Consider the following 24,108-nt stretch of genomic DNA (forward strand, 5'->3'; position numbering starts at 1 on the left):
AGGGGCTGGCCAAACTGTAACCTCTACCTGCTATGCAAGCAAAGTACGAAATCAGCAGCTCACCTTCTCTTTCAATGTCATCCATGATGTTCATCCTATGGATTGGGGAAACTGATTAAAACTTGGCTTGGTCGTCCGTGGTGGCGCAAGACGCTTTCGGAAGGTCACAATATTGAAGGGCGCTTAGAGCATCTACAACCGGACGCCTCAAACCATCCCTCATACGCCCGCGGACGCGTCCGATCACTGACCAGAATGAGAGAGAAGGGAAAACGTGACCCAACCGGATCCCTCGTATCATCCCTATACGCTCGGGCTGTCTGCGAGCCCTCATATCCATTTCAAATATGGGGAGGATATGAGGGCTCGCGGACGCGCCCGGGCATTCCGCCACGTAGGACACGACCCCCACCCCAAACCATCTTTTCTCTTTCTTTATTAATTCTTTTATTTTTCTCTCTTCATCTTCACCAATCACGTGCAAGTGATCGGACATATGAGAAGAAAAATGAGGAGTGTGGCTGTGCAGATGAATAAATAGGGGCTCAAAATGGACATGCCCGGTCACTCGTGTCCGCGGGTGTTTAAGGAGTCATATTTGTTATGTCCCGCTGTAGATGCTCTTATCTTCCATGTGCTTCATATCTCTTGGGAAATCTGCAACGAGCGTAATGCACGAGTGTTTTGCAACAATGCGATTCCGGTAGGTGAGCTTGTGACCCGTAACAAAGCGGAGGCGTCGTTGTGGTGCCTTGCTGGGATGAAATCTTTGTGTAACATAATGTCGCGAGAGTGATGCTTGTAATTTGGCATTTGGCCTGAACTCCTAAAATCATCTTCTTATTTAATAAAAATGGCAATTCGAATCTTTGGCTTGTTTAGAAAGAAAAGATTGGACTAGTAGTACTAGCCCTCGAAGTCGCACCCTCGCATGTACCAGGTCATAATTCGCTTCAAAAGAGATGGCAAATGACAGCAAATATGACATGATCATCGTTCGTCTGAATTGGAGGCTTTCAATAAAGTACCCCCACTTAATGATGAGCGACCCTACCAAAGCTCCTGCAAATCAAAACAAAATCTTGACTTTAGCGAGGGAAAGGCCACCATTATCTTAATTTTAGTACCCGAGTGTGTTTGTTTTGAGCCCCTTATTATCTGTTCATGCAGTCATACTTCTTATTTTCTTCTTCTATGTTCGATCACTTGCATATGATTGATGGAGACGAAGAGGGAGAAAGAAAAGAAAGAATAAAAGAAAGAGAAAAGGCGGGTCATGTCCTATGTGGTGTACTGACCGGGCACGTCCCGGCGCATTCACGAGCCCTCATATCCTCCCTATAGTTGGTCTGAATATTAGGGTTCATGGATAGCCTGGACGTATAAGCACGATATGAGGAGTTCGGTTGGATCACTTTTTTCTTCTCTCTCCTTTCAGTCACTGACTAGAAGCATCCGCGGACATTTGGGAAGGCCACATGTAGATGCTCTTAGCTATATATTCGTCACATGTTTTTCTTTTTGTTTTCTCTGTTGGTCACGCTAGTGGCGGCCGTGCGAGGGTCTTTCATCGGCTTCTCGTCCCATATCTAAAGGTATTCGTCTCCTTCCCTCCGGCTATCCTCTCCCCAATGGGGTCCGGTAGCAGGTGGACTTTGCTGATACTGGAGTAAGTGGGGTGCTGGTAGGGGTGGGGCCATGGGGGCCACTGCCCCCTCAAACAATTTACAAATTTTATTTTACTACTGCAATGTTTGTTCATCATACTAATTTATGTGTATTATAGTGTATATTTTTTATAGCCATTGGAGTGTCGATCATGGTTGACCCCCACATTGTTAAATTCTAGATCCACCATTGCTGGTAGCGTAGGGTCGGTTTCGGAGCAAGTGGTGGCCATGAGGCCAACTCCACCGCGCGACCCCAAATGGACGTCCATTTTGTCCGGATTCTGTCCGTTTGGGTAGGGATTTGGGGTCGTGTCCGGGTGTGTCCTGGGATGCGGTGGCCGTGCGCCCAGCGCGCGGACGCATCCTTTTGCCCCATCCTGTCCGTCAGGGCCAAAAATGCCCAAATTTTCATCAAAACTAGTTTTGAACCCAAATATTTGTCTGAAAATTAAAATAGTTTTACAACCCAATTGAAATTGTCTTTAATAAAATAGTTTTACAACCAAATCGAAATTGTCTTGACTAAACATAAAATGGACCAATACATCTATTGGTTGCCAATGTGATCCCACACGTGCTCAACCAAGTCATTTTTAAGATTCAAATGAGTGTGCTAATCACGCATCTCACGGTGGAATTGGGCAAACTGTTCAAATGTGGCTGGGTCTTGGTGCAGGGGCTCAATATTTTCACCTTGATAGTCAAATCATTGGTCGAAGATACTCTCATCACGCTCGTCCTCGACGATCATGTTGTGCATGATCACACAAGCAGTCATCACCTCCTAAAGCTTCCTTTCATCCCATGACAGTGTAGGGTTTCGAATGATACCCCACCGGGATTGTAGCACACCAAAAGCACGTTCCACATCCTTTCTAACACTCTCTTGCATTTGGGCAAATCTCTTTCTCTTCTCACCTTGGGGTTTCGAGATTGTCTTCACAAAAGTTGACCACTGAGGATATATACCATCTGCTAGATAGTATCCCTTGTTGTAATGGTGGTCGTTGATCTCAAAGTTGACAGGTGGGGAGTGGCCTTCTGCAAGCCTCGCGAAGTCTGGAGAATGCTGCAGCACGTTGATATCATTGTGAGAACCTGCCATGCCAAAGAAAGAATGCCATATCCAAAGATCATGTGATGCCACCGCTTCTAATATGACAGTGCACGCCTTGACATGCCCTTTGTACTGGCCCTTCCAAGCAAATGGATAGTTCTTCCACTCCCAGTGCATACGATCTATGCTGCCAAGCATGCCTAGAAAGCCTCTAGCTGCGTTGGTCGCCAACAATCTCTCTGTATCAGCGGCATTTGGCTGCCTCAAGTACTCTAGGTCAAACACCTCGATCACAGCCTGGCAAAACTTGTACATTGACACCAGACATGTTGTCTCACTCATACGCACATACTCATCCACCAGATCGCCTGGAATTCCATATGCAAGCATGCGGATGGCCGTGGTGCATTTCTGGTAAGAGGAGAATCCAAGCTTGCCAAGGGCATCCGTCTTGCACTCGAAGTATGGGTCATGAGCAACCACTCCCTCTCGGATACGATTGAACACATGGCTAGCCATTCGAAAATGGCGACGGAATTTATCTGGCTTGAAGAGAGGGGTGTTGGCAAAGTAATCAGCATAGAGCAAGGCGTGGCCTCTCTCCCTGTTGCGGTTCAGGTTGGGAGCACGGCCAGGGAGTGACCCCCTGTACCGAGGAAGCTGCCGTTGAATGTGGTCGTGAACGACCAGTGCAACCACCACAATATCTTCATCATCCGACGACGAATCGTCCGATGAACAAAGGAAGTGATGGAAGAAAAACTCGTCTCCACTGTCCATACCTTTGTGGGAAAAATGCCGAACACCTTGCGGGCGTGGTGGTGAAGAGGCCACGATGATCACCTCGACACAGCAGGGGTGGTTGCCGGCCGGCTACTGGCCGTTGTGGAGCTCTCGTCGGAAGCTGCCGAGGACGCCGTGGTGCGTCGCCGACGGTCCTGTCCCCTCTACGACTGGCAAAGACGGCGACGGCCAAACCTCCGATCGACGACCAAAACTACGGCCAAGGCGCGGTTTGGTAGGGACGGCCGGGGGCTGCGCGGTGAGGAGGCGGCCGGAGAATAGCGGCGGCGCCGGCGGCGGGGCGGGGTGGGAGAGAGAGGGTGGAAGCGTTGGGAGCGGAGGGACTGCTAGTGTCCCCGACAGGCGGGCCACGAGGGGGACAAGGGCGTGCGTCCAGGCCGTCCGCGCGCGTCCGTTTCACCCCAAACCGAGCGCAAGTTTGGGCCGGGGATGGGTCGAAAACAGACGGAATCCGGACTTTTGTCCGTTTGAGGTCGTGCGCTGGGCCGCGCTATTCGTCCGTTTTACCCCAAACGGACGGGGGCGGACAGGATAGGGTCGCGTGGTGGAGTTGGCCTGACGTTGGCAACACCCAAGGGCACCACTTTTCTTGCTAGAGGCGATGTTGAGGTCCTCTCTTTTCATCCACATCCCCGCTGTTGGTGTCAAAACCGGCGTATCTCGGGTAGGGGGTCCCGAACTATGCGTCTAAGGCGGATGGTAACAGGAGGCAAGGGACACGATGTTTTACCCAGGTTCGGGCCCTCTTGATGGAGGTAAAACCCTACGCCCTGCTTGATTAATATTGATGATATGGGTAGTACAAGAGTAGATCTACCACGAGATCAAGGAGGCTAAACCCTAGAAGCTAGCCTATGGTATGATTGTTGTCCCTATGGACTAAAACCCTCCGGTTTATATAGACACCGGAGAGGGCTAGGGTTACACAGAGTCGGTTACAATGGTAGGAGATCTACATATCCGTATCGCCAAGCTTGCCTTCCACGCCAAGGAAAGTCCCTTCCGGACACGGGACGAAGTCTTCAATTTGTATCTTCATAGTCCAGGAGTCCGGCCGAAGGTATAGTCCGGCTATACGGACACCCCCTAATCCAGGACTCCTTCAGTAGCCCCCGAACCAGGCTTCAATGACGACGAGTCTGGCACGCAGATTGTCTTCGGCATTGCAAGGCGGGTTCTCCTCCAAATTCCGTGTACCTGTCGAATAATGTCTGGTTTCTTGTAAATGTAGCGCTCCTTGGCTTCTACGCCCAATAATGGCCGTCTTCCACGTGTCAAACAAATACGAAAAGTCAGGGTGTTTTTATATTTACACCCCTAGCCGCGTGAATGAGCCGCCTATTTAAGGGGACGAGGATTTAGATCCAAACCACACCTTCTCCCCTCCGCGAGTATTCATCAGAGCGTATCCGACAGAGGTCCATTCTATCATGGCCGGCCGCCGCAGCTCCTCCTCTCGCCCTTCCAGCCCTCAGCCTGGAGATTGGGAGAGATGCTCCATCCCGCACAGCAAGCTAGTGACGCTCCAACCCAAGGGATTTCTCCCCCCGGCCTATATGGTCCCGGTTCGAGACGGACTTGCCACCTATAATGGCGAAGAGCAAGCGGAGAGCGCCCCCAATCCCTCCAAAGGAGAGCGGGTATGCCTTGTCCCTTACTTAATAAGATGGCTCGGATTTCCAATTCATCCATTTCTCTGGGGGCTCCTGGAGTTCTATGGCCTCCAGTTGCACAACCTCATGCCTGCCTCCATATTGCATATCGCGGGCTTCGTAGCCCTTTGCGAGCTGTTTCTGGGCTGCAAGGCTCATTTCACGCTGTGGAAAAGGCTATTCTGCCTTGTGCCCCGTTCTCAGAAGGGGTCAATATATCAAGTGGGCGGAGCCAAAGTGTGGCGCATCGCCGGGACCGGATATCTATCCGGAACCCCAAAGAAGGCGTCCGAGGACTGGCCTTCGGAATGGTTTTATATAGAGGACGTCCCGCTGCCGGATCCTGTCCGGATCGGCCTCCCTGAGTTCGACAGTGCTCCCCTAAAGAAGTGCCTAAGCTGGCGTCCATGGAGCCCTCAGAGGGAAAGCGACAAGGACGTTCTTTACCTGATGGGCCAGATAAGATTGTTAGCTCATTCCAGACAGACCATGATCGGGGTCATGGTCGCATGCATCATGCGAGGGGTGAAACCGCTCCAGTATAGAGGACACCCCATGTGGGACTTCAACGAGGAGGACAACGCCACCCGCCACGGCCGTAAGGGGCCGGATTCGGCTGCCGCTCTAATAAAGATCTTGTCCGCTTTGTACAAGGGAGAAGAGGATGAATTTCTCCGCGTCAACCCACAGGGTGGATTTTCTATGTACAATCCTCCAAGTTGGGTAAGTGGACACTTTTACTTGCCCATCCGTTTTACATTCCCATCGTTAAATATTCAGTCTAACGACTTCAACGCAGGAACTGCGCCAGGCTGTTAAAGAAATAAACAGCCCTCCTCCACAACCCGAGGATCCGGGATGGTCTCTCGACCCGACCTCTCAAGAGAATCCGGACTTATCTGTGGAGCTGATTGATGGGGTGTTTCATCAATTGAGCAAGGACAATGCCTTGGTGGCCATTACGGCCGATTACCCAGGGCTACTCCCAGCCTCACAAGTAACTGAGACCGGAGTCCCAGCACTTTGAAAAGGGATCTATCCTCACGTGTTTTTGATTGCCGTATGACAACCGTGTTTTGCAGGGGAGGTCCTTGAGACGGGAGGCCGAGCCTACGGCGACTAGCCAACGAGGGGCGGAAAGGCCCCGCGGGCTGAAAAGAAGTGCGGTCCGGATTGAGACACCGGTGCAAAGGTATAGCACGCCATCTTATTCCCAGGTGTTATTCCTTCAAGGCATATTAACGCTCGTGCTCTCTTCAGGACGAAGAGACCTCGCCGGACTATATCCGGAGGGGTTGCCAATCACGCCTCCACCATCCAGGCTCCAAAGCCTGGTCCGAAAGCGGAGGCGAACACAAGGCGCGCACCGGACGCTCCTCCGACAGAGGATGCGGACAGGCCATCTGCCACCAATTCTGAGGTGGAGAGTGCCATGAACCACAGGCGTCGCTGGACAGTTCTTCACGACGCTTGTTTCTCCCAAGAGGCATTGGATGCCTTCAATTCGGGAGATGCGTACCTCCGTGTCGCTCAAAATGGTCTAGCCAGAGCCACGGAGCAGTATGTAAAAGACATACGGGTAAGAAAATTTTGGTAATTATATATATACCAGTAGCCCCTGAGACTTGAAACATTTAGAATAACTGATTTAAGGATCATTTGTTATGCAGGTTCTTACAGAAAAGAATACCCTACTGTCCTAGGAGCTGGAAGAGTGCAAAGCACAACTTGAGGCCGCACTAGCCATGATAGGGGAGCCCAAGGAGACCCCCTCTGGTAATATACGCTTCGAAAGATAAGTATTTTGCGAAGTGCGGCGTGGGTGCAAATCTGACAAATGAAATTGCAGATTGCGCCGGATTAAATCCGGAAAAGCAACAACTCATATGCCAGCTGAAGGCTGGTGAGAGTGTGCTGAGAAAGGTGAGGCGGGAGAAGAACGATCTCCAAGATGCCAACACCAAGCTGGGCGTTGAACTGAAGGATGTTCGTGCCCAGCTGTTGGACTCCGTTAAGGAGAATCAGCGGCTTCGACGCGGCATATTTAGTAAGTGCTTAAACGAACTTTGAAAAAAGAGTTCGGCGAGGAAGTCGACTAACAGAGTAATGTCTGTAGGTATGCTAACAGGTCGTCCTGCAGAGGAAATGCCCGGTTCTACGGGTGACCTTCTTCCCGAGCTCTCACAACTGCACGAGCGAGTTCGGCAGGTGATGCAAGGCGTCGCCCAGGCCTTGTGGCCATCCGTCTCCATGCCCGAAGGCCTTGGAGAGCTTGTAGAGAAGCTGAAGGGAGCACGGCGGCGCTTCCGATTGTGGAAGATGTCGGCCTGCCGTCAAGGCGCCAGGGAGGCCTGGGCCATGGTGAAGACGCGGTACATGAAGGTTGACCCAAACCGCATGGCCGAGGTCGGACCCGTGGGGCCTGATGGGAAGGAGATCCCTGTGAGCTTAGTATACGGCCAAGTAGAATTGGCCACAAAGTATTCCCAACAGTATTGTAAGCTAGACAGCCTGTTAGATGGTATTGAAGAGGAATATAATCAGTCAGATTGACTATGTAATTTTAATTGACATGTGTAATGCCTTCTAGCCGGATTGTAGATCTTTGTCATGGCCGACATTTTCGCTTCAACCTCGGGACCTGACGGTCCGGAGTGTGTCTGAATACCCTCGCGGTTATATAAGAACCAGGGTATGCATGGAGACCAGGCGTAGGGGTCATTAGTGCTTGAACAAACAAGTGCCCAACTAGTTATGTTATATTACATGGTTAGTAAGAAACATCTTCCAGGGAGAATAGTTCCGTTAGGGGTTCCTTTCCCTGGGAGGCATGCCCTAAAGTGCATGTCCATTTTGCGAAAAGAGATGTAGGAAAAACATCTGGGGCATATAGATAAATAAGTGAAAAAAAGATCATCTTTAGTTCACCGACCCAATATTCCCTTAAGAACGCTAGCCTTCAGCTTCACCCAGTCTGAGGTACATCCGGCTGACCCGACAGTAACAATCGCAGAGGTGCTCCCTTTACCACCTAGCCGAACAATCGGGAACGTAGGGGTAAGCACAGGAGCCAGGCAACCCAGCTTGGCCAAAACTTAAGTCATATCGATGCATATAATGGTGAATAAAAGGTACATGCGGAAGTGTGACACATGTGTTGGGCATGAAGCCCGTATAAATAAGTTTCTGTTTAAAGAAGCCCCCAGGTTTAATGAGCGTGGATAGCGCGTCACTTTATGAGCCTTTAAAGGCTATAAGAGAGACAGAGAGAGAGGGGAGAAGGAGAGAAATGTAAGACAGAAAGTATAAAAAATGGACATAGGAAGGAGACGAACAGAGAGTCCGGCGCTAGGCATAGAATCTTCGGAGACGAGCTGCGTTCCATGGGTTCGGCTCCAGTCAGTTATCCGATGCATCTCGCAGGCGGTACGCTCCACCAATCGGGACTTGGTAAATTATGAAGGGACCTTCCCACTTGGGCTTGAGTTTGTCCTTTTTCTTGTCCGGTAGGCGTAGAACTAATTTGCCAACATTGTAATTTTTGGCCCGTACTTCTCTGCTTTGGTATCTTCGAGCCTGCTGTTGATAGAATGTGGAACGGGCTTCTGCCACGTCACACTCTTCCTCCAAGGCGTCCAAACTGTCCTGCCGATCGAGCTCGGCTTCTCTTTCTTCGTACATGCGCACTCGAGGTGAGTCATGAATTATGTCGCAGGGCAAAACTGCCTCTGCACCGTACACCATGAAGAATGGTGTGTATCCGATGGTGCGATTCGGCATGGTCCGTAGCCCCCAGAGTACGGAGTCGAGCTCCTCTACCCAGTGCGTATTAGATTCCTTAAGGGACCGCACTAATCTGGGTTTGATGTCGCTCATGATAAGACCATTTGCACGTTCGACCTGGGCGTTAGTTTGTGGGTGATAGACGGAAGCATAATCGAGCTTGATGCCCATGTTTTTGCACCAGAGTTTTACCTCGTCGGCCGTAAAGTTCGTGCCGTTATCAGTGATGATGCTGTGGGGGACGCCGTAACGGTGTACAACCCCGGATATAAAGTCTATCACCGGTCCGGATTCGGCCGTCTTAACAGGCTTGGCTTCTATCCATTTGGTGAACTTATCCACCATGACCAGTAAGTATTTTTTCTTGTGGGTTCCGCCTTTAAGGGGTCCAACCATGTCAAGCCCCCAGACCGCGAAGGGCCAAGTGATCGGGATAGTTTGGAGGGCGGTGGGTGGCATATGGCTTTGGTTTGCAAAAAGCCGGCAACCGACGCATCGTTGGACTAAGTCCTGGGCGTCTGCCCGGGCCGTCGGCCAATAAAAGCCGGGCAGTGCGGTTGGGTCCGGGCTGTTATTGCCGGGTTCCCCTTCCCATACTACGGATGGCTTGAACAGCCTTTCCAAGAAGATGTTGGGGGGACTACATCGCGTTTTGTGCCGATGCGTTCCAGGACATCTGCCGCCTGATTATTTTCCCGGGCTATATGGTGAAATTCGAGCCCTTCGAACCGAGCTGACATTTTTAGGACAGCGTTGCGATAAGCTGCCATTTTTGGATCCTTGGCATCAAAGTCTCCATTTATTTGGGATATTGCAAGGTTTGAGTCCCCGTGCACCTCTAGGCGTTGAATGCCCATGGATACTGCCATCCGGAGACCATGTAAAAGGGCCTTATATTCGGCTGCATTGTTGGAGTCTGTGTACATTATCTGGAGTACGTATTGAACTGTGTCTCCTGTGGGGGACGTCAAAACGACGCCAACCCCTAGACCGGCCAACATTTTGGAGCCGTCGAAGTGCATGACCCAGTTTGAATATGTGCCGTACTCTTTAGGGAGTTCGGCCTCCGTCCATTCTGCGACGAAGTCGGCCAAAACTTGCGACTTGATAGCTTGTCGTGGCTTGTAAGTTATGTCGAACGGGAGGAGCTCAATGGCCCATTTTGCAATCCGGCCCGTCGCGTCGCGGTTGTTTATAATATCGTTAAGTGGCACTTCTGAGGCTACTGTTATTGAACACTCTTGAAAGTAGTGTCGCAGCTTCCGGGATGCCATAAATACCGCGTACGCAATCTTTTGATAATGCGGGTACCATGACTTGCACGGAGTAAGGACAGTGGACACATAGTAGACTGGCTTTTGAAGGGGGAATTTGTGTCCGTCCGTTTCTCGTTCTACGACGAGCACTGCGCTTACGACCTGATGGGTTGCTGCAATGTATAATAGCATTGGTTCGCCAATGTTTGGCGTGGCGAGGACTGGGTTTGTTGCCAAGATGGCTTTTATTTCATCGAGTCCGGCCGTGGCTGCATCCGTCCACTCGAAGTGTTCGGTGCGCCAAAGGAGGCGGTAAAGGGGTAGGGCCTTTTCTCCCAAGCGGGAGATAAAGCGGCTTAGAGCCGCCACGCATCCGGTTAATTTTTGTATTTGCTTGAGGTCCTTCGGGATATCCAATTGTGATAGAGCTCGGATCTTGGCTGGATTTGCTTCAATTCCTCTACCGGATACAATGAAGCCCAAGAGCTGTCCGGCTGGAACGCCGAAAACGCATTTTTCCGGGTTGAGCTTGATGTCATATGTTCGAAGGTTATCGAATGTTAGCCTCAAGTCGTCTACTAGAGATTCGACATGTCTTGTTTTAACGACCACATCATCTACGTATGCCTCCACTGTTTTGCCGATCTGGTTTGCCAGACATGTCTGAATCATGCGCTGATATGTTGCGCCAGCGTTTTTGAGCCCGAAGGGCATTGTGTTGAAGCAGAATGGGCCGTATGGTGTAATGAATGCCGTTGCGGCTTGGTCTGACTCTGCCATCTTTATTCGATGGTAGCCGGAGTATGCCTCGAGAAAACACAACGAATCGTGTCCTGCGGTAGCGTCGATAATTTGATCGATGTGGGGAGAGGGAAGGGATCCTTTGGGCAAGCCTTGTTAAGGTCTTTAAAATCAACGCACAGGCGCCAGGATTTGTACTTCTTTGGTACCATCACCAGGTTTGCTAGCCAGTACGGGTGTTTTATATCTTTGATGAATCCGGCCTCCAATAGTTTGGCTAGTTCCTCTGCCATGGCCTGTCTCTTAGGTTCAGAAAAATGCCGAAGAGCCTGTTTGACTGGCTTGAATCCTTTTAGGATATTTAAGCTGTGTTCGGCCAGCCTGCGTGGGATTCCTGGCATGTCTGAAGGGTGCCAGGTGAAAATGTCCCAGTTCTCTCGTAGGAACTCTCGCAGTGCGGCGTCTACATCAGGGTTTAACTGTGCCCCGATGGAAGCTGTTTTATTGGGGTCCGTTGGATGGACCTGGAATTTAACTATTTCGTCTGCCGGTTTAAAGGAGGTGGACTTGGATCTTTTGTCGAGTATCACATCGTCCCTATTCACCGTGGAGCGCAGCGCAGTCAGTTCCTCAGCCGTTAGGGCTTCGGATAGCGCCTCGAGGGCCAATGCGGCTGTCTTGTTTTCGGCGCGGAGTGCTATGTCCATATCACTAGCGAGAGTGATGATTCCGTTAGGCCCGGGCATCTTGAGCTTCATGTACCCGTAATGGGGTATTGCTTGGAAGATTGTAAATGCTTCCCGCCCTAGCAGAGCGTGATATCCGCTACTAAACGGGGCCACTTGGAACGTGACCTCTTCGGACCTATAATTATCCGGCGTGCCAAACACCACATCTAGTGTAATTTTTCCTATACAACGCGCTTCCCGACTGGGGATTATTCCTCTAAAGGTTGTGCTGCTTCGCTCAATGCAGTTCCAGTCTATTTCCATTTTTTGAAGGGTTTCCTCATAAATGAGGTTCAATCCGCTGCCGCCATCCATGAGTACCTTGGTAAGACGAAAGCCGTGCACTATTGGACTGAGGACCAATGCGGCTGGTGCTCGGGCTGTTCGGAATTTAGGTTCATCACTGACATTAAAAGTAATAGCCGTGTCACTCCATGGGTTTGTTGTTGCTACTTGGTAGACTTCGGCAAGGCTGCGGAGTGTTCTTTTTCGCATATTATTTGATGCGAAAGTCTCGAAGACTGTTAATACCGTACTGGTGTCTCTGGGGTGGCTTTCTGTGGCTTCTGGAATTAGAAGATCTTCGCCAATTTTTGCCACCTGCCGGAGTATCCAACATGCTCTAAGGCTGTGAGTTGGTGTGGCGCCCTCTGCACTGTGAATTTTACAGGGTCCATTAAGCCATCCTTCCAGTATGGTTCCGTGCCCTGTAGAGGGCTTTTGCTTTTTGGTATTGAACCCGGGTTTCTGGCGATGATGCACCCTTTTATTTCGGACTGGGTTTGTATTCAGGGCCGGATTGTCCCAAAATTTTATTTCGGTTTTCCAGGCGCTTTCCATCGCACAGTACTTTCGTACTATGGATGCCAAGTCAGCGAAGCGTGTAATATCATGGTGACTTATGGCATTGAGGATTCCCTTGTCCGTGCAATTATTGCAGAAGAATGAAATTGCGTCTTCCTCGCGGCAGTCCTTTATCCTGTTCATAACCAGGAGGAATCTGGCCCAGTAATGATGTACTGTTTCTTCGGGCTCTTGCCTAATTTGGGATAGATCGCTTATGTACGGGTGGGTGGGTGGAATCAAATCTGAAACCTCACCCAATCTAAGACCCAGGGGCCAAGGAGTTTCCGAACTCAGAAGTTTGGATTCTTGGACGCTGTCCAATGAATCTAGCCCGTCGCCTGACTTTAAGTTCAGGTCTTGAGTGATGTCCTCCCCTCCGCGGGTATCCGGCTTGGAGGGATCGGGAATCCGGACATAGCTAGTCCTTAAGATAGATGAAGGGTCGCCGCACTGTCCCTCTACCACGGCAACGTGATGGGTGACCTGGGGAGAGTTAATCTCTCTCAGATCGGGTTTAGGCCCAATCTGGTCGTAATCCGTAGCAACTCCCAGGGCGGCGAAGCGATCCAAGAGCTCATTTAGGGAAGAGAGCTCCATTGGATCTAGCTTCTCGGCGAATTCCGAGCTGACGTGAAGATTGCTTTCGATGACCCGAGAGGTCATCGTCGGCACAGCAGCCGAACGGGGGGTCATAAGGAAACCACCTAGCCTGAGAGTTTGGCCGACAGCCAAAGCTCCCTTAGCAACGGTGCCGTCTTTAAAGACGGGATGAGGCATCCTTCCTGATGGCGACGGCACAGAGGAACTCTCAATGAAAGCACCAATGTCGGTGTCGAAACCGGCGGATCTCGGGTAGGGGATCCCGAACTGTGCGTCTAAGGCGGATGGTAACAGGAGGCAGGGGACACGATGTTTTACCCAGGTTCGGGCCCTCTTGATGGAGGTAAAACCCTACGTCCTACTTGATTAATATTGATAATATGGGTAGTACAAGAGTAGATCTACCACGAGATTAAGGAGGCTAAACCCTAGAAGCTAGCCTATGGTATGATTGTTGTCCCTACGGACTAAAACCCTCCGATTTATATAGACACCGGAGAGGGCTAGGGTTACACAGAGTCGGTTACAATGGTAGGAGATCTACATATCCGTATCGCCAAGCTTGCCTTCCACGCCAAGGAAAGTCCCTTCCGGACACGGGACGAAGTCTTCAATTTGTATCTTCATAGTCCAGGAGTCCGGCCGAAGGTATAGTCCGGCTATCTGGACACCCCCTAATCCAAGACTCCCTCACCTGCTCTCTGCCGAATTTTGCCTCAGATTGGGCGGCGGTGGCGTCATTGTGTGCGTCATACCTGCCTTGGGGTGCCGCCTAGGGACCGTTGGGATCACGGGCAAGAGATGACGTGATTGATGGTCGTATGACGGCTAAGCGAGACAATATGTGGTCAGTCGAGCCTGGTTTGATGATCACTTCTTGTAGTGTGTGCGACGTAGTTACAGTGGGTCGACGCCATCGATCCTAGGATGAAGGGCATAGAGTTCCCTTTCCCGGTATGGCAGAGGCGACGTGTGTCAGAGCTTGTCTCTGTAGGTGTGCCCTTGCTCTCACTATCATATCATTCGTCTTGGTCGCTCAACAGTTTAATCTTCAAGTGATTGCTTTCAATAGTTTTCCTTTTCATCCGGTTATCTAATGGCTACACTATTAGTGTTGTGGTTGACACCTACCCTAGGTCTCGGGTGAGTGCCTCTACAGCAAAAAAAAGGCTCTTAAAGAAACTTCAAAAAAGGAGTATGGAGATCCATTTTTTTCTAGATCTCCTTGAATGTGATTTCACCATGAAATATTGTGGAATTTTTAGAAATTGTTTTCTATTTTTTTTCTGAATATAATGTTCATTGGAAGTTTCATCTATGGGATTATCGAAGAACATTCCTTGATATCTCGGATGATAGCACCAAAGTGTTGATACTTGTGAGCTGCGTTGGGATTTTCCCGAAGAGGAGGGGATGATGTAGTACAATAGAGATAAGTATTTCCCTCAGTTAAGAACCAAGGTTATCAATCCAGTGGGAAAATCATGCAGTGATATGTCTCCAATGTATCTATAATTTATGAAGTATTCATGCCGTTATATTATCATTCTTGAATGTTTTACAATCATTTTATAGCAATTTTATATCATTTTTGGGACTAACCTATTGACCCAGTGTCCAATGCCAGTTGCTGTTTTTTGCTTGTTTTTTACATCACAGGAAATCAATATCAAACGGAGTCCAAACATCGCGAAACTTTTTGTGGATTTTTTATGAACCAAAAGACCACCAATGGGCCAGAGCAGCACCTGGCGGGTGCCCCGAGGGGGGCACAAGCCACCAGGGGGCGCCTGGGGGCCCAGGCGCACCCAGGTGGGTTGTGCCCACCTCGGTGGACTTCCACACCTCTCTTTACCATATAAATTCCCAAATATTCCAAAAACCCTCAGGGTTAACCTAGATCAGAAGTTCCGCCGCCGCAAGGCTCTGTAGCCACCGAAAACCCTAGACCCCGTTCCGGCACCCTGCCCGAAGGGGAATCATCTCCAGTGGCCATCTTTATCATCCCGGCGGCCACCACGATGAGGAGGGAGTAGTCCACCCTCGGGGCTGAGGGTTTATACCAGTAGCTATGTGTTTAATCTCTCTCTCTCTCTATCTCTCTCTCTCTCGTGTTCTTGAGATGTCACAATCTTGATGTATCATGGGCTTTGTTAATATAGTCGGATCATATGGTGTTTTCCCCTCTCTATCTTGTTGTGATGAATTGAGTTTTCCCTTTGAGATTTCGTTTTAACGGATTGAATACTTTTATGGATTTGAGAGCACTTGATATATGTCTTGCAAATGAATACTCGTGGTGACATTGGTGTGTTATTTTGATTCACTTGATATATGTTTTGGCACTCAACTCGCGGATTCCCGAGGTGACATTGGGGTAATCTACGCATAGGGGTTGATGCACGTTCTTGTCTTTGTTTCTCCGGTAGAAATCTTGGGGCACTCTTTGAAATTTGGATTGAGTATTATGAATCTGAAATTATTTGGTGTTATTTTAGTACGAACTCTTGGATAGATCGATCGGAAAGAATAGCTTCGAGGTGGTTTCGTACCCTACAAACGATTTCATCTTATGTTCTCCGCTAGATAGGAACTTTGGAGTAATTCTTCATCGCACTTTGAGGGGTGGTTATATGATCCAATTATATTAGCGCCGTTGAGAGATTGCACTAGCGAAAGTACGGACCCTAGGCCTCATTTTCAAGCATTGCAATACCGTTTTTGTGCTCGTTTACTATTTGCTATCTTGCTGTTTTTATTTATTTAGATTATCAAAATATATTTTTACCATCAATATTACACTTTTATCACCATCTCTTCCCCGAACTAGTGCACCTATACAAATTACCATTATATTTGGTGTGTGGGGACACAAGAGACTTTTTATTATTTAGTTGCAGGGTTGTTTGAGAGAGACCATCTTCATCCTACACCTCCCACAGATTGATAAACGTTAGGTCATCCACTTGAGATAAAATTGCTACTGTCCTACAAAACTCTGCGCTTGGAGACCCAACATGTGTCTACAAGAATAAAGTTGCGTAGTAGACATCATGAAACAACTCGTTAGCAGTACCTGCACACAAAATAACAAATACTTGCACCCAATGCAAACAAGGGGTTGTCGATACGTCTCCAACGTATATATAATTTTTTTATTGTTCCATGCTATCATATTATCATTTTTGGATGTTTTACAATCATTTTATAGCAACTTTATATCATTTTTTGGGACTAAGCTATTGACATAGTGCCTAGTGCCAGTTGCTGTTTTTTTGCTTGTTGTTTTTGCAGAAAATCAATACCAAACGGAGTCCAAACGCAACGAAACTTTTTGGAGAATTTTTCTGGGCCAGAAGACACATGATGGGCCAAAGAAGTACCAGAGGGGTGTCCCGAGGGGGGCACAACCCACTAGGACGCGTACCCCAATATTCCAGAAACCCTAGGGGGAGTCGACGAAAATCAGTTTCAGCCGCCGCAAGTTCCAGAAACCACATATCCAATCTAGACACCATCACGGAGGGGTTCATCTTCCTCATTGGTGCCTCTCCGATGATGCATGGGTAGTTCATTGTAGACCTACAGGTCCGTAGTTAGTAGCTAGATGACTTCCTCTCTCTCTCTCTCTCTCTCTCTCTCTCTTTTGATTCTCAATACGATGGTCTCTTGGAGATCTATTTGATGCTTTTTTTGCGGTGTGTTTGTTGGGATGCGATGAACTTTGAGTTTATGATCAGATCTATGTTTTTATCCATGAAAGTTATTTGAGCCTTTTGATCTCTTATATGCATGATTACTTATAGCCTCGTATTTCTTCTTTGAATCTTTGGTTTAGTTAGGCCGACTAGATCGATTTTTCTCGTCATGGGAAGAGGTGCTTTGTAATGGGTTCAATCTTACGGTGCTCGATCCCAGTGACAGAAGGGAAAACGACATGTATGTATTGTTGCTATTACGGATAACAAGATGGGGTCTATTCATACATGAATAGATCTTGCCTACACCATGTCATCGTTCTTATTGCATTACTTCGTTTCTCCATGAACTTAATACACTAGATGCATGCTGGATAGCGGTCGATGTGTGAAGTAATAGTAGTAGATGCAGGCAGGAGTCGGTCTACTAAGCCTATATAATGATCATTGCCTGGATATCGTCATGATTATTTGAAGTTCTATCAATTACCTAACAGTAATTTGTTTACCTATATGCTATTTTTTTCGAGAGAAGGCACTAGTGAAATCTACGGCCCCGGGTCTCTTCTTTATTATATTTGCCTTTGAGATATATTTTTATTTGCTTTTATTTTCAGATCTATTAAGTCAAAAACCCAAAAATACGGTGCTGTAATTTTATTTATTTATTTTATCTTGCGTTCTTGCGAGATCTATTTATCCAATCTACTACAATTTTTATCTATCTTTTACCCGGGAGGGATTGACAACCCCTCTTTTACGTTGGGTTGCAAGTATTTGTTCTTTGTGTGCAGGTGCCGTTTACATAGTGTTGCGTGGTTCTCCTACTAGTTCGGTAACCTTGGTCTTATCACTAAGGGAAATACCTACCATAGCTGTGCTGCATCATCCTTTCCTCTTTGAGGAAATACAGACATAGCTCAAGCCGCATCAGTTGTCAATCGCTCAACGGTTATTTGCAAGATCAAATTTTGTAGTGGTAGATAGATTGATTGAACACAAAATAAATAAAAGTAAATAAAATTGTAGCAAGGTATTTTTGGATTTTAATATATGATAAAAGTATTACCCGGGGGCCATAGTTTTCACTAAAGGCTTCTCTCCTGAAAATAGCATACAGTGGCTAAACAAATTACTGTTAGGCAATTGATAGAAAAGCAAATAATTATGACGATATCCAAGGCAACGATCATGTATATATGCATCACGTCCAAGACAAGTAGACCGAAACGATTCTGCATCTACTACTATTACTCCACACATCGACCGCTATCCAGGATGCATCTAGAGTATTAAGTTCACAAAGAACGGGGTAACACCTTAAGCAAGATGACATGATGTAGACAAAGTAAACTCACGCATGAATAAACTCCATATTTTTATTCTTAATGGGAATGATACAAATACATATCATGTCCCTTTTTTTCACTGGGATTGAGCACCGCAAGATCGAACCCATCACAAAGCACGTCTCCCATTGCAAGATAAATCAATCTAGTTGCCCAAATTAAACCAAATTAATAGATCATAGAGAAATACGAAGCTATAATAATCATGCATAAAAGAGTTCAGAAAAGACTCAAAAAAATATTCATGGATCACCTGATCATAAACTCACAATTCATTGGACCCAACAAACACATCGCAAAAAGTGATTACATCGAATAGAACTCCGAGAATATCGAGATTACATTGTATTGAAGATCAAATAGAGAGAAGAAGCCATCTATGTACTAACTATGGACCCGTAGGTCTGTAGTAAACTACTCACACATCATCGGAAGGGCAACAAGGTTGATGTAGAGCCCTCCGTGATTGATTCCCCCTTCGACAGAGTGCCGGAGAAGGCCCCCAGATGAGATCTCTCGAGAACAGAAGCTTGCGGCAGCGAAAAAAGGGTTTCTGGTGGCTCTCTGTTAGTTTCCTGATTTTAGAGAATTTATAAAAGCGGAATTAGGTCAAACGGAGCAAAGGCGGGCCCATGAGGCACTAGGCCGCACCTACCCCCTGGGCATGCCCTGATGGCTCGTGGCCACCTCCCTCATCTCCTGACTTCCTCCCGAAGCTTCTAGTGTCTCTTTTGTCCAGAAAAAAATCATTAAAAAGTTTCGTGTTATTTGGACTTCGTTTGGTACTAATATTCTGGAAAACTAAAAACAAGCAAAAAACTACAACTGACACTGGCACTAAGTTAATAGGTTAGTCCTAAAAATTGATATAATTGCCTGTAAATGTATATAAAACATTCAAGATTGATACTATAAGAGCATGGAACAATCAAAAAATGCAGATACGTTGGAGACGTATCAAGCGTCCAAATGAGCCCCTCTTGATATTAGAAAAAAGTCAATTTACTACCCAACCCCTTAATCTATCAAATGCCGCTCATAAACCATCTATGGTGGGTTTGCTAACTTGGGTGAGGTCAAAGCAGCATTTGACCAATGGCGCCCTACCATGAGCCACAACCCCTCTGCCCTCATGTATGCCAGAGCATAGTCAGTGCTCAGTTCATGCCGAACAAGTGCATCGGGCTTGGCTTGCTCGGTGTTGTGCTGCAGAGGGCTCCCCAGGACAGGAGTTCATCTCAGTAAGGTGGAGCCAAATGGCAGGGTGGCTTTGACCGGGGTGCTACTCGGCGACAAGGACTTCACCGTTGATGATTGGTGGTAGAGCGACTACTCGCGGTGAGGGCGTATGGATGCTCGTGGAAGGGTTCACGACTTTAGGAGCACTAAGGAGAGGAGGAAGCCGAGGAGGGGCAGGGGACTCATCGAAAAAGGAGATCAATGGCACGCAGGGAGATTCATGCCGGCTCCAGCGGCGACACCGCACTCGCAAGGTTGAGTGGCCCCGAGGGCGAGCTTGGGTAGGGGAGCGCCAGCAAGGATGAGTGCTGATGGGAGCGGCGCACGTGTAAGGTGATGGGTCACCTGACAAGAGAGCCCAATTGGTCAAATACTGCTTTGATCTTGTCCAGGTCAGCAAATCATGTGAGCAAACCCAACTAAACGGTATTTGATAGATTAGGTGGTTAAGAGAGAAAACAATGGTCAGCTGGTCATATGAATCATTCAATTTGTTTAGAGCAAGTGCAATAGTGCATAGTCAGCCGGCTGCAAGGCGTTCCACGTCAGAAAAAATCAAGCTGGAGGGGAGAGAAAGTAGGAGAGAGAACGGAGCGGGCGCTCCGTGAGTCGCCCGGCTACAGCGCATGCAATAAGGAAACATTGGATATAGAGCCGTCCGATAGTGTTGGTGCTTTTCCACACACAAGCGCCGATACACATAGTATTGAATGTAATCCCGAAATCACTAATTGAGAAGTACTCATTTCAAAGATTTCTATCCCCAGATTGCGACATGTGGCGCACTGCATGTGCGTCGCTTGTCGCAACCTGGGAATTTTCCTTTTTTTTCTAGATCCGTTTATTCAAAACATTTTATCTCTTAAACCATGCGTCCAAATCTCGAACCATTTTCATTGTTGGATTCCTCGCGTCGAGATCTTCAAAACTAGATCCCACATTGATAAGTTTTGACGAACTTTTTCTCATAAAAAAACCGAACCAGGAGCATGTTATTTTTTCCCTTTCTGAAAGCCGTTCCCGAGAGGCACAACCATGCTTCTCACGGTAGCAAATCCGTGTCTCTCGAAGAAGCACAAAAAAACATGTATTTTTTTTCGTTTTCGAGAGGCACGTCCATGCCTCTCACGGAAGCAAAACCGTACCTCTCATGTAAGGAAAAATATGTGTTTTTTCGTTTCCGAGAAGCAGGGCCATGTCTCTCGCGGAAGCTAAGCAATGCCTCTCACGAAAGGAAAAAAGAGAGATAATGCTTTTTTTTCGTTCCCGAGAGGCACAACCATGCCTCTTGCGGAAGCAAAACCGTGCCTCTCACGAAAGGAAAAAAAAGAAAAAAAACACATTTTTTTGTTTCCAAGAGGCATGGGCCTCTCGCGGAAGCTAAACCGTACCTCTCATGAAGAAAATAAATAAAGAAAACACGTTTTTTTGCGTAAAAATAATTTTTTGAAATTTTTTGTCGAAAAGGTAAGAAAACCGGTGAAAAACTGAAAAAACATCTAAAAAGCCAAAAATGCGTGCCAAAAAATAATAATAAATAAATCCCATAAGAGCGACGAGAGTGCGACACGTGGCAGCCGCTGAGAGCGCCCCACTCCCGAAGGAGTGCTCCTCAATTAGTTGCTCTCATGTAATCCATTGTAGCGACCCGACCCGAATGGGTCACGTCTATGTGCTTAAGTGTCATCCCTGGATTGGTATGCTGACACACACAGTACTCGAAGGATTTATAACAGAGGTAAATCACATGTATAAAGTAACGTAAATACTATTACCTCAATCCATATAGCGGAAGCAACAAGGTTGTGGATTCCCATCAACACCAACGGCAAAGTTGAGTGTAGAAATCGTAACCCTAACGTATCACTTACTCGTCGTAAGATAATCCTGCAACATGAGACGTTGCAGCCCGGAACGGGTCAGTACATTGAATGTACTGGCAAATTCACACCATAGAGAATGATGAATAAAGACTATCACTACATGCATATTTGGCTGGTGGAAAAGCTCTATGGTTATAAGGTTTTTGCGTAAAGCCAATTTTTCCCTACTGCAAAGGAATACATTTTAATTAACTATCATGGTGGTTGTTGAACATTGAGAATGGTTGACAGCATTCTCAATCCCAATTAAGTAACATCATTAAACCCAACAATATTCATTTAAAGTAACATGATGAGATCAACAGGATAATCCAAGAACTAAACACTCAAGATGTCCATAACCGGGGACACGGCTAATCATGATTACTTTATACACTCTGCAGAGGTTTGCACACTTTTCCCCACAAGACTCGATCGCCTCCGTTGGATTTCTCGCACTACATGGTGTTTGAGAAACGGATGACCGAGACACACTCTTTCAGAAGCGCTAGCACCTTACGACGGATAGACCAGTACACCTACTTTCCCCTACATCTGCTAGTCTACCCTATAAGAGTTCGCACAACCTAGTCAACTATGCCAGAGCCCATAATGGCTTGTGGCTGCACACAGAAGTTTCTAGTATGAATAATCTCATGATCCCTTTGGGCCTGGGTGGCGGTCCAAATAAAAACAGGCAAATCCTGGAAACCCCAGGTGCCTCAATCCATCCAGATGTGTGTTAGGTTGCCACATTAGATAAACCCTTAATTATCAATCTCACATCTGTCATGGATATCACTCACCCAATCCACGTCTACTAGCATAGCATGGCATAATAAGCAAACGTAGAAGTAACTCCCAAAGGTTTGATAATAAACAGGTAATAGGTACTACCTCATATACTTCCCATCCCACAATTTAATTAGATCCTAATCATGCAATGTGTGAGGATTGATCTAATGCAATAAAACTGGGTATGGAAGGGGATATGATCAAAGTGTGAACTTGCCTGCAATGTCGATGAAGATGATTCGCACTCAAACTCTTGATAGATCTACTCGTCACACTCCGGTCAATCTATTGTAAGCAAGCAATAGTAACCACACATAAGCAATCACTCAAAAGACCAGAAAGATCGAAGAAGTCAATTCGGAAAACATCAAAACCAAGCAAATAGCTCTTGCAACATAAAACAATTTCTAATAGTACCAAAATTATGTGAATTTGGCCTTATCAGAAAATTTAGGTCAAGAGCTTCGATTTGCAAAAAGAATCAACTCAAGCGGAGTTACGGATAAAAAGATATGATCAAAAGAAGTTTGAATTCAAATCTGATCTAATTCAAATTTTAAAATTTTCAAAAACATGTTTGAGTTGGATTACTGGATAGAGGAGATCATAACGAAGAAGTGGGCGTTGGTTTCGTTGGATTTGGACTAACGAGTAAAAAGTTGTGCTTGTTTGAAGTATAGGGACTATTCTGTAAATAAAGTATTCACATCTAGGTCCCTAGCCGAAATTACAGAAAAAGAAAAAAAACTAAAAGGTGAACGTTCGTTTTCTATACCTAACCAGCGAACGTTCTCTGAATAGATCAATCTAAAAAAAACTAAACCGTTTTTTAAACGAAAACCGAAATAAAGGAAAATAAACCGGACCTGGGCGGTTTTATACCGGTTCGGGGCGGTTCTTCGGTGAGGAACCGGCGGCGGATCTCCGACGAGGGCGGCGCGGCTCCGGCGACTGCGAGGAGCGGCGACAGCGGCGGGTGGCGGCGCGGCTAGGGCGGGGAGCGGCGCGGGGCGAAGCAGCAGGCCGGCGACAGCAGCGGCGGCGGCGCGCGGCACAGGGCGGCGAAGCGTGCAGCGGCGGTGGCGAAGTCCGGCGAGGCGGCGCGATTCGGCGGTGCGCAGCGAGAGGAGAGAGAGGGAAACGGGGCCGGGGCGGCGCCCTTTATAGGAGGGGAGGGGAGGAGGACTTGGAGAAGGGGGCGAGGAGGAGGCCGGAGGCGACACGGCGTCCATGGTGGCGGCGGCGCTCCCGTGCTGGCTCGGGAGACCGAGCGGAGGTCGGGGACGGGGCGACGCGGGCTGGGCCGCGGCCTGCTAGGCCGGCTGGCCTGGCGCGGAGAGAGAGAGAGAGCAGTGCTGGGCTTCGGCCTGGCACTGTTCGAAGAGTTTTTTTAAAACATTTTTCACAGGCAACAAAAACAAAAACAAAAAAAAATTAAAAATAAACTAAAATATTATATAGGCATATAATATATCAAAATTTTCAGAAAAAGATTTTCTACAACATGGACATTTTTATAAAATCAAATAAAATCCAGAAAAATTCAAATAATTCAAAGAGTGATTCTGCTCTAATAAAATCCAGTAAAAATCATTTTAAAAATACCAAAATGATTTCAAATTAATTTCTCTCCAATTTTCTATTATAGGGAATCATGTTACCCTATTTTCCATGTATTTTGTTTTTGGAGAAAAATAATTTGAATAATACTCAATTAAATCCAAATTGAAAATAATTTCAAAAAAACTTTGAAATTGATCCTTTGAAACTCCCAACTCATATTTCATATAATTTGAAGAAGTTATTTTATCTTCTCTCGTGAAAATCATTGAGTTGCATAAAGTTTCAGAATTGAATTATTTCAAAATGAATTTCAAATATTTCCAAATACCCTTTCGTTTAATTTAATGGAAGAAGTCATATCATCTTCACTCAAGGGTTTTGTATTTGAAAAGAATTTGAATTCATGGAGATCAGAAAGCAAATATGAAAGTTTGGGAAAGTCCTTTTATTCCCTCTCATTTAACT

General features: G+C 47.1%; 1 protein-coding gene across 1 annotated transcript; it reads right to left on the reverse strand.

The window, feature by feature from the left end:
* Nucleotides 1-2,454: 2,454 nt before the first annotated feature.
* Nucleotides 2,455-3,507, reverse strand: LOC147971840 (uncharacterized). The gene has a single exon (XM_087524147.1). The coding sequence runs from the start codon at nucleotides 3,505-3,507 to the stop codon at nucleotides 2,455-2,457; it is 1,053 nt and encodes a 350-aa protein (XP_087380273.1).
* Between the last annotated feature and the right edge of the window lie 20,601 nt (nucleotides 3,508-24,108).

This window comes from Triticum urartu, chromosome 5A (genome assembly GCF_056163025.1).
Source record: "Triticum urartu cultivar PI428250 chromosome 5A, HENAU_Tu73, whole genome shotgun sequence".
NCBI lineage: Eukaryota > Viridiplantae > Streptophyta > Magnoliopsida > Poales > Poaceae > Triticum > Triticum urartu.